At 39.3% G+C, this 11,270-nt stretch overlaps 1 protein-coding gene across 1 annotated transcript; it reads left to right on the top strand.

Moving 5' to 3' along the window:
* The first annotated feature begins 555 nt into the window (after positions 1-555).
* On the top strand, positions 556-10,410 carry LOC131428512 (putative uncharacterized protein DDB_G0290521). Its single transcript, XM_058592508.1, has 6 exons — positions 556-627; positions 5,867-6,142; positions 7,949-8,309; positions 8,870-9,153; positions 9,257-9,478; positions 9,700-10,410. Exons 1-6 carry the CDS (start codon positions 556-558, stop codon positions 10,408-10,410), a joined length of 1,926 nt encoding a protein of 641 aa, XP_058448491.1.
* The last annotated feature ends 860 nt before the right edge of the window (positions 10,411-11,270 follow it).

Here is an 11,270-nt window from a genome sequence, read left to right on the forward strand (position 1 = left end):
ATTTATGAAAAATTGATGTAATGCTCTATGATAAGCAATGTTATTCGTTTTTGCTGTTTTCGGTAAAATCATATAAAACCGATAGTTTTCCAACACGCTAGCCTTTAACATACATCTGCTCCTACTACTTTCTGTATTTTTTTCTGTACCTTCTGTATCAGTTGCTGTATTCTCAGAGCCAGAGCCTCTCGGTACTTTTCTCTGTATTTCTGGTACTTTATTCTGTCATATCAGCCTTATCTGTACCTGTTCTTGCACTCTCTGCACTTGTTTCTGTACCTTTCGTACCTGCCCCTTGTGCTCTCTGTTTCAGTTCCTAAACTGTCTGGTTTCTGTACTTTTCGTACTTGTTTCGTTTATTTCTGTACTTGTTCCTGTACATTCGGTACTTGCTCCTGATCTTTATGTATGAATTATTTCCTTAAACTTCTGTATTTGTTCTTGTACTCTCTTTACTTGATTCTGTATCTTCTACCCTTGTTCTCGTACTTTGTATATTTTTTCTTGTACTTTGTGTATTTTTTTCTGTACTTTGTGTACTTTTCCCTGCACTTTATGTACTTGTTTCTATTATTTCTGTACTTGCTCCTAATCTCTATGTATTTTTTTCTTGAACCTTCTGTATCTGTTCGTCTACTTTCTTTACTTGTTCCTGTATTTTCTACTCTTGTTCTTGTACTTTATGTGGTTTTCCTTATACTTTGTGTACTTGTTCCTGTACTTTGTATACTTTTTCCTGCACTTTATGTACTTGTTTCTATTATTTCTGTACTTGCTCCTAATCTCTATGTATTTGTTTCTTGAACCTTCTGTATCAGTTCGTCTACTTTCTTTACTTGTCCCTGTATTTTCTACACTTGTTCTTGTACTTTATGTAGTTTTTCTTGTACTTTGTGTACTTGTTCTTGCACTTTGAGTACTTTGTTCTGCATTTTCTGTACTTGTTATTTATATTTCTGTACTTGTTTCGGTATTCTCTGTACTTGCTCCTAATCTTTTTTTTTTCCTTGAACCTTCTGTATTTGTTCGCCTACTTTCTTTACTTGTTCCTGTATACTCTACACTTATTCTTTTACTTTTACTTTAATTTTTCTTTTAATTTGTGTATTTGTTCCTGTACTTCGTGTATTTTTTATTTCACTTTCTGTACTTGTTTCTAATATTTCTGTGCATATTTCTGTATTTTTTGTACTTGCTTCTGATCTTTATGTATTTTTTCTTGAACCTTCTGTATATATTTCTGTACTTTCTGTACTTGTTCCTGTACTTCCTGTACTTGTTCATGAACATTATATATATATATATATATATATATATATATATATATATATATATATATATATATATATATATATATATATATATATATATATATATATATATATATATATATATATATTTTTTTTTTCCTTGAACTTCTGTATCGGTTCTTGTTTTCTCTCTGTACCTGTTCATGTACCTTCTACTCATGCTCTTTCTTGTACTTTTTGTACTTGTTCCTATTATTTTTGTACTTGTTCGTGAATTTGCACCTGATCTTTATGAATTTTCTTCCTGAATCTTTTGTACCTATTCCTGTACTTATTTCTGTACTTGTTCCTGTATTTTATGTATTTTTCCTCAAACTTCTGTATCTCTACTTGTACGCTCGGTATTTGTTCATGTACTTTATACACTTGTACTTGTACCTTCCACATTTGTTCTTGTACTTTCTGTACTTTTTCTTGCACTTTCTGTACTTGTTCCTGTACTTTGTGTACTTGTTCCTATTATTTCTGTACTTGCTCCTCTGCTTTCAGTATTTTTTTCCATACACTTCTGTATCTGTTCTCGTACTCTTGTTCTTGTACCTCGCGTACTTGTTCCTATTATTTCTGTAATTGTTTCTGTAGTTTCTGTACTTGCTCCTGATTTTTATGTTTTCTGAAACTTTCATATCTGTTCCTGTACTTTATGTACTTGTTTCTATTATTTTTGTACCTGTGCCTGTACTAGCTCCTGAATTTTATTTATTTTTTCCTTAATTTTCTGTATCTGTTCTAGTACCCTCAGTTCCTGTTCCTGCACCTTCTACATTTATTGCTGCCCTTGTTCCTGAACTCTGTACTTGTTTCCATTTTTTTATGACTTCTGGTCAGTCAGTAATTTTTACATTTTACGGTTTTTAACGATATCAAACCAGCTAGAGATTATGAGAAGGAACAGAATATGAAATTATAGAGCCGATAAAGTGCGAAAAGTGAGGCGTGACAAGGGTCATTTAAGTAAGCAGAAGGCTTACTTCACATCCTTGCTCTTTCTTGAGTACTATGGCTCTATACTTTCATATTCCTTCCCCTCTCATAATCTCTATGGTTTGATATCGATAAAAACTTGTTGTCATTATTTCTGTACTTGCTCCTGTATTTTCTGTAATTGCATCGGGTCTTTATGTAATTTTTCCTGCACCTTTTGTACACATTCCTGTAATTTCTGTACCTATTTCTGTGTCTCCTACGCGTGTTCCTGCGTTTGTTCTGGTACTTTATGTACTTGTTATTGTACCTGTATATTGTGTACTTGTACTTACATGTACTTTCTATACTCGTTCCAATTCCTGTACCTACTTTAATTGTTTCTGTACTTGTTCCTGTGCTTTTTGTACCTATTTCCGTACGCCCTGTAAATGTTCTTTCCTGTAAAAAGCTTTCTGCTTTTGTTTCTGTACTTTCTGAACCTGTTCCTGATGTCTGTTTTTGTTTCTTGTTTTTCATTACGACGATCACGATGTTCTTGTGTGTCAATTCTTCTTCATGTTTGATGTGATTTCGACCTTCTATTACTAATGAAATCATGTACAGACTAATTTCAAAAAATTACAACCGGAAAGATGGCAAAGTCAGGATCGATTTTTCAGTTTGAGTTTTAATTCGAAGTTGTCGGTTAATTCTTGAATAAACATTCGACTTTTTTTCAACGTATATTTTTTGCAGTACGCAAACAACTTTCGGAAACGTTTCTTTTCGCTCCATTTTTGTACAATTATCAGTTTCCGAACTACAACGTTATGAAATTTTTTTTAAAAAGTCACTCTTTTAAAAGTCAGTCTTGAGGCGGATTGGTCTTATCCGGGAAAAATAAATGGTTTGTCATATTGAAAACGTCTGCAAGACGACTTGCTGGTATTGCTCTGAAAGAGTACTAGTACCATACTGTATATTCAACTTTTCTTTGATTTTTTTCGTAGTTTCACCTCTCGAAAAATAATATTTTTGAAAGAACACTGATCGTTTTTTCCACTCACAATATGATGCCAAATTCGTAAACGAAAATGAGCTGTCACTAGAAGACGCCATATTCATACTTTTTAGATTCTAGAGCAATCTGATGGTCGAGAAGGATACTTTTCACCTCGCCTAGTAATACACTGAGGTATGTTTTATGCAGTTTTTATGCGTTTTTTAAGCTTTTTAGGCTTTTTATGTGGATTTCCGAAGTTACGCGGTTTTTGTTAGGCGTATTTTCAAAGTTATTCGGCTTTCGGATCTCGAATTTCTAAAACCTTTGGCATTCAAAAAAGGTCTATTTTTGAAATCTCAAAATCAAATCCCAAAGTCGATTTTTTCTAAACAAATTTTTGTCGAGATAACACCAGATCTCGATGTTTCATAAATTTTCGAAGATGTTTGGCTAGAGAGCAACAAACAAATTTCTAGTTTTGTGGTTTTTACGCGGATTTCCGAAGTTATAGAGTATTTTGCGCGTTTGTGCGGTACGTATTCTCCGCGTAAAAAAAAGACCACAGTGTAATTCTTACTGTGTGAACTCTTATCGTAAGAAACATTTACCATTATATCCAATTATCGAACCATCATTCACGGCATTTTTAATCGACTTGAGAGGTACTGTTCCGCAGTTTTTTAGTCTTGGTCATTTTATTTATTTTATTTTTCTATCGTTCATGAATCTATTTCCGATTATCTGATAAAAATATCAACAATGTTGAAACAGCATTATTCTTACCAAATTGTTTCCACACTGTGTCCAAGACAGTCCATAAAATAAACCGGAACGAGAGAAGACAACAACAATTCAGTGTGTGAAGAATGAATGCACCTCGAAATAAAACAGGTCAATTAACCACAACTTAATAAGACGACTTACGTAATTTTTATTCATTTCAATAAGTAGTGCAATGCAATTGACTTTCTCTTAAGGTAACAAAACCGTCATACATACAATATGGGAATTAAGAAAATATCAAGAACAACTTGCCGGTGTACATGAAAGGTCTAGCAATAGGCGTACGCTTGAAGAAGGCTATACCGTCCTATATGACATTCAATCAGGACACACGAATTCCATGTAAATCACTTGTCACCTACGACCATCAGCTGGCTACATGTCAACATTTTCAGGATTTATTTGAACTATTTTAGTCTGCTAAAGTGACAAGGATCTACATTTCTGAGCTGAGCTTCGAAGTTGCTTCGTTCACAAATATAGAAATTAAGGAATGCGACTACTTTATATTTATCAAACACATACACTAAGGTATTTTTTCACGCGGTTTTCAAGCGGATATCCGAACTTACGCGGTTTTGTTTTATGCGAAGTTTCAATGCTATCCGGTTTTCTTGTTTTGTATTAAAAATTCATGAAATGTCGAGAACTGGTGTTATTTCAACTTTTTTACAAGTCGACTATCTGACATTAGGAAAATTTTATTTAGATTTCTCCAGATCTCGACGTTTCATGCATTTCCAAGACATTTGGCATTAAAAAAATTGATTTAGTTTTGCGGTTTTTATCTATACGGATTTCTGAAAGTTACGCGGTCACAAAGTAGATTTTTGTCAACGACTGTTTTTGAGATTTCACCGGATCTCGATGTTTCATGCATTTCTAAGACATTTGACATAAGAATACAATTTCTTTAGTTTTGCAATTTCTTTACGCAGATTTTCGAAGTTACGCGTTTTTTACTCGGATTTCCGAAGTTCCTGTTTTTTTTGTTCGCGTTTTTTTGGTACGCGGAACGTAAGAGACCTCATTGTACATGAAATTTCGAACGATGAGGGTAACAACCCACGTGGTAACAATAACCTCTGCTTAGTGTCAAATATATCTACTTAGCGAATTATGCTGAACCGCGAGATGGTACTAGCAGTTCAGCATAAACTGATAATTCATTGATGAGTCGAAAACGAAAACGGTAAAACATATATAGCTATTCAGTTCACTTGGATTGACAGCTTTTTTTCTAAGATGAAAGAATTTAAAGCATAGAATCAAACCACGAACCTAGTTCTATTAGCTAACTTCGCCACCATCTGCTTCATTGTTTCGAAATTTAAATTGTAAAATACTTTTATAATTTCATCTGCAGCAAATTTAGGCAGCTGCACTGCATATTCTATGCAACATAAACCCAATTCTGTTCCGTATAGCTAAGCAAGTTATTCACTCCTCTTCAAAGCCGCTCCCTTCGTTCCTCCGTCGTCCAGCGATATGCAAACTTTGCGATTCCCCGATCCGAGTTCACTGGCATCTGTTAACTGTACTCGGCGGGACCATCGGTTTTCTGTTTCAGCAAAATTCTAGGTCGGTTCGGATGCAAGGTGAAGCGGAAACAACCGTCGCCAGATGCGCAAACAATGCTTATTTCGATAACTTTATGTACATCTTGGACTTTCCTTCGGAACCAGCACAGCGAAAGCCGCAATTGTTTGCCATTAGCCGCTATTTGCGTTGAATAAAACACCAAACCCGAGCTCTCAATCATTGCAATAAGCGGAACACTTTGGAACCGTCGGTCGGTCGGTGGGTTGCGATGTACCCGTCGTCCTTGTAAATCCCCGTTAACAATGACAAACTCTGATTGCAGAGCATCTCATCCATCGTCACAACCGGCAACATTATGTTCTACTTCAAGTTCCCGTCCGTCCGTCTGTGTATTTCTGTGCCGCGCCGGGAATGTGAACCACTCGAAAATCTACATGCATCAGCGAACTCGACTAACAGCAGCAACCGGAGCCTCGGAGTCCGCGTAGCACACCGTGAAGCAAACGAAAGGAGGACGATCCTTTACATTTCTCATTCTCGCCTGTCTGAGAAGTTCCTCGTTCGTTTTCCATCCACCCATGCCTCCCATCCCGTCCATGTGAGTAATGCGCTAGGCTTTCACCAGAACACCTCTTGCGTCACGTCGACAGAATTATCTTCTGTTGTCGATATTGTTGTGTAAATTCTGGCCTGCCCCTTAGACTGTTGATACACGGCAAAGCCTGCCCGCTCAGCTGATTCGCGAAAATCTGCTGAGAGCCGAGGAGGCTCTCCGTTAGCAGCTGCCTCCGTCGGTTGCAGGCGATGATGTCCGTGGCGAAACTTGCACGCAAGCCAGGCGCATGCGAATTCGGTGCGAGAGATTGCCGACGACAAAACAGTTGACATTTCGTTCTGGTACTGCACTCGTCACTGTGTGCAGTGGTACTAGCGCGATGTCGTGTGGTTCGAGCTCGGATGAGTTTCCGAAGAGGCAAGAAAAAGAACTGATGGAGAATTTTGCGATGGCAAAACGGCAACCATAAAGCAACAGTAGGAGGAAGATCGTAAGGCATGGTTCGTTCAAAGCCGAGCTTTCAAACGGAGTGGAATGCATTAGCTGCATGGTTGCATTATTGACTTCTACCTGACAGGACTGTCGGGTGGAATAATTTACGGTTGGCTACTGCTATTTGCTATCACTTATCTTATATTCAGGCGGTCATTGCAATCGGTTCTCTTTTAATTTGTTATTTCAAGTTCGTTCATATCGCTAAAAAAGATATGTCATCGGAAATTACAGTCAAACACATCCCAAAGACACCATTCTTAAAGGAACCTAAAAATCACTATCTGATGATCTGACAAGGAATTTTCAGTTGTGAACTCTATAGCAAACTGTTCGTTACCAACAAAGGAATTCGAAGCCGGATATGCTTGGCCTGGAGAAGCTCTAATGATGTTCTGGTCAAATTTGATGCCTAATATCAGGCTGGAGAATCCGTTATTTTATCTGATCTTCTAGAATAGATTTTTCAAGTCTCGAGATTTCCAATCTGAGTCATAACCGCTCCGTTTCGTTGTTTAGTTTGATGTTATTCGAAGGGTTACCTAAAAATGCCTTATTTTTAAAACGTTTGGTTCACATTGGAAAAACAATCTAGTAATTGATTTTCACAATGTTCTTTCAATGACAATTTAATGTCACTTAGAACGATTTACAGTACAAGAAAAAAAAATTGCTTCCCAAGTAGCAAATAAACTTGTTATAATTGGCATGTTTCACAATTCCTTTATATCGGTTATTTTTGTTAGATATGTTAGATAATTGATTCAACACGTTTTTGTAAGGAATGTAAAATGCATTCATATTAATGCTTGTGAAACCAACTCAAAAACCTTAATGAATTGAGTTCCACATCCGGTTTTTCAACTGACTGTACGACAAGATCATTCGAGAAGTTTCAGTTCCGGTTTCCACTTAGCAAATATTACTGTTGTGAAATATATGAAACAAGAAACTTGTTGCACATCGTACAAGAAAAGTGCGCTTTCCCAATCGCATAATCGTTGCGAGAATAGTAAATAAATTCAGTACTAGAACAATGTTCGCTACTTGGGTTGGTGCCAACAAGATGACCTCAATCGCAACCCTAATCCGATTCCCAATTTCAGTCAAGTCAAGTCCAGTCCAAGTCCGCGTTCAAGTTTGAGTTCAAGTCTGAGCTCAAGCCCAGTCCAGACCAAGTTCAAGGCCAATTCTAGTGTAATAGTCAAGTCCAAAGCCAAGCTTAAGTCCATGTTTTAGGGCAAATCTAATGCCAATTTCAAAGACAAGTCCAAACGCTAGTCCAGTCCAAGTCCGAGTTCAAATCCTAGTTCAGAACCGATTTGAGGTACAAGCTCAAATCCGAGTTCAAAACAGTCCAGTCCAGTCCAAGGCAACAGCCAAGTCCAAGTAATGGCTAAGGTCAAGTTTAAGTCCAACGTATCAAAGGCAAACTTCAACGCCAAATCCGAGTCCAAGACCAGACCAAGTCTAAGGCCAAGTCCAAATTCCAAGCCCAATCCAACGACAAATTCAAGTCCAAGGCTAAATCCAAGCCCGAATCCAAATCCAGTCCAAGGCCAAGGCAAAGCCAAGTCCAAGGCCAAATCCATGGACAAGTCCAAGTTCAAGTTTAAGCCCAAGTTCGAAGCCAAGATCTACTTCAAGATCAAATCCAAGGACAAGTTCAAGTCAAAGTCCGAGTCCGCGTCCAGTCCAAGACCAAGTCCAGTCCAAGGTCAAGACCAAATACAAGATCAAGCTCAATGCCAAGTCCAAATCCAAGGCCGAATCCAAGTCTAAGAACTATTCCAAGGCCATATCCAAGTCCAAAGCCAAGGCCTAGTATAAGGCGAAGTCCAAGTCCAAGGCTAAATCCAAGACCAAGACGAAATCTAAGGCAAAAGTCCAAGTCCAAACCAAGTCCGAATCCAAGTTCAAATCCAAATATGAGTCCAAGTCCTAGTCCAAGGTCAAGGCCAAATCCAAGACCAAGTTTAAAGCCAAGTTCAAGGCCAAGTCCAAAGCCAAGGCCGAATCCAAGTTCAAAGGCTAGTCCAAGGCCATATCTAAGGCCAAGTTCAAAGTCAAGGCCAAGTATGAGGCGAAGTCCAAACCCAAGGCCAAATCTGAGTCTAAGTCTAAGTCAAAATACGAGTCCAAATCAAGTCCAATGTAAAGATCAAGTCCAGTCCAATTCCAAGTCCGATTCCAATGCTAAATCCAAGGCCAAGACCAAATCTAAGGCCAAGTAGAAGTCCAAGTCCGAATCCAAGTCTGAGTCCAATCCAAGCCCAGTCCAAGTTCGAATCCAAGTCCGAGCCACAAAACTGAGTCCCAGTCCAAAGTCCAAGCCCCAGTCCCAGTCCAAGTCCCGGTCCAAGTCCCAGTCCAAGTCACAGTTCAAGTCCCAGTCCAAGTCGCAGTCCAAGTCACAGTCTAAGTCCCAGTCCAAGTCGCAGTTCAAGTCCCAGTCCAAGTCCCAGTCTAAGTCCCAGTCCAAGTCCAGCCCAAGTACGAGTTCAAATCCGAGTTCAAGTCCGAGCCCAATTCTAGACCCAAGTCCGAGTCTAAGTTCGAGTGTGAATCCAAGTCCGAATCCTAGTCTGAGTGCAATCCAAGCCCAGTCCAAGTTCGAATCCAAGTCCGAGCCACAAATCTGAGTCCCAGTCCAAGTCCTCCCAGTTCAAGTCCCAGTCCAAGTCCAAATCAAACACCAAGTCCAGTCCGAGTCAAAATCCGAGTCCAAGTCCCAGTCCAAGTCCCAGTCCAAGTCCCAGTCCAAGTCCCAGTCCAAGTCCCCAGTCCAAGTCCCAGTCCCAGTCCAAGTCCAGCCCAAGTACGAGTTCAAATCCGAGCCCAATTCTAGACCCAAGTCCAAGTCTAAGTTCGAGTCAAAGTTCGAGTGTGAATCTAAGTCCGAATCCTAGTCTGAGTCCAATCCAAGCCCAGTCCAAGTTCGAATTCAAGTCCGAGCCACAAATCTGAGTCCCAGTCCAAGTCCCAGTCCAATTCGCAGTCCAAGTCCTCCCAGTCCAAGTCCAAATCAAAGTCCAAGTCCAGTCCGAGTCTAAATCCGAGTCCAAGTCTCAGTTCAAGCCCAGTTCGAATCCAAATCCAAATCCCAGTGCTTGTCCAAGTCCAAATCCAATTCCGAGCTCGAGTTCAAATTCGAGTCCAAGTCCCAGTCCAAGTCCAAGTCCCAGTCCAAGTCCAAGTCCCAGTCCAAGTCCCAGTCCAAGTCCCAGTCCAAGTCCCAGTCCAAGTCCCAATCCAAGTCCCAGTCCAAGTCCCAGTCCAAGTCCAAGTCCAAGTCCCAGTCCAAGTCCCAGTCCAAGTCCCAGTCCAAGTCCCAGTCCAAGTCCCAGTCCAAGTCCCAGTCCAAGTCCCAGTCCAAGTCCCAGTCCAAGTCCCAGTCCAAGTCGCAGTCCAAGTCCCAGTCCAAGTCCCAGTCCAACTCCCAGTCCAAGTCCCAGTCCAACTCCCAGTCCAAGTCGCAGTCCAAGTCCCAGTTCAAGTCCCAGTCCGAATCCAGCCCAAGTGCGACTTCAAATCCGAGTTCAAGTTCGAGCCCGATTCTAGACCCAAGTCCGAGTCTAAGTTCGAGCCAAAGTTCGAGTGTGAATCCAAGCTCGAGTTCAAGTTCGAGTCCAAGTCCCAGTCCAAGTCCCAGTTCAAGTCGCAATCGCAGTCCCAATCTGTGTTCGATTCCATTTCCCAGTCCGAGTCTAAATCCGAGTTCAAGTCCAAGTCTAAGTTCGAGGCCAAGTCTATGTTCGAGTCAAAGTCCGAGTCCAAGTCCAGTTCAAATGCAGTCAAATGTCAAATCCAAGGCCTAAGCCAAGATCAAGGACAGATCCATGGCCATGGACAAATCCAAGGCAAAGTTCGAACTCAAGTCCAAGTTCCGTTCAGTCCAAGTCCAGGTTAAAGTTAAATCCAAAATTTGTTTCATCTGTAGATCTCAACCTAGGCCACGTCAAAAAAAGCTGTGCTCGTCGTTTGGGATTTCGGTTTGAAAACTTAGTACGGAATATTAGAAGTGTAATATACGACTTCATTGGATAGTTGAATAAAACTACGTGTCGTAGAGAAAAGGGGAGCATAAATTTCCATCTATTAGTTTATAGTTGAGTTGAAAATGATCATGAACTTAGCAAAGCACCTATTTTCGATAATAAAGCAAATAGGTAGATAATTTGTTGCTAATTAGGTGCTAATTAGTTACGGCGATTTTGATTTTTTGATCAATTTAATTTTTCGAGTACTTCACTAAGTTTATATATAGTTAACGAAGCCCCTCCTGAATAAACTCGAAAACAAATCGAATCCCAGTTAATAATTTGTTTCTTACTAGTTTTTTATTAGTTACGGTGGGCATGTAACTGATCATTTTTGTTGCTAGTTAGTTGCTCAGTAAGGAATTCAGTTTTTTCAGTTTAAATTCGTATATAATTGTAAACATTGCTATTTAATTTTTTTTCGAGCTAATTTAGGAGAGATGTTTTGTTAGATTCATTATGCCCAACTTTGCACTTTTAAACACTTTTAAATTGTGTTGTAAGAATAACGGTTGTTTTAAACAAACATTCGAACGGAAACGATATTTCACCGAAAAGGTATAATTCAACCAATCAGTTTATTCAGCCAAGGTATTCAAAGAAAAGAACACCCATGCACATATTTTCCCAAACATAAA

The sequence above is a fragment of the Malaya genurostris genome, chromosome 1, assembly GCF_030247185.1.
Source record: "Malaya genurostris strain Urasoe2022 chromosome 1, Malgen_1.1, whole genome shotgun sequence".
Classification (NCBI taxonomy): Eukaryota; Metazoa; Arthropoda; class Insecta; order Diptera; family Culicidae; genus Malaya; species Malaya genurostris.

Excerpts from the sequence above, each read along its gene's own strand:
- LOC131428512 (XM_058592508.1), top strand. The coding sequence starts at position 556 with ATGTACTTGTTTCTATTATTTCTGTACTTGCTCCTAATCTCTATGTAT. Across the intron at positions 8,310-8,869 it reads AAGACCAAGTCCAGTCCAAG|TCCAAGTTCGAATCCAAGTC; the intron begins GTCAAGACCAAA and ends ATCCAAGCCCAG. Across the intron at positions 9,479-9,699 it reads GTTCGAGTCAAAGTTCGAGT|TGCTTGTCCAAGTCCAAATC; the intron begins GTGAATCTAAGT and ends TCCAAATCCCAG.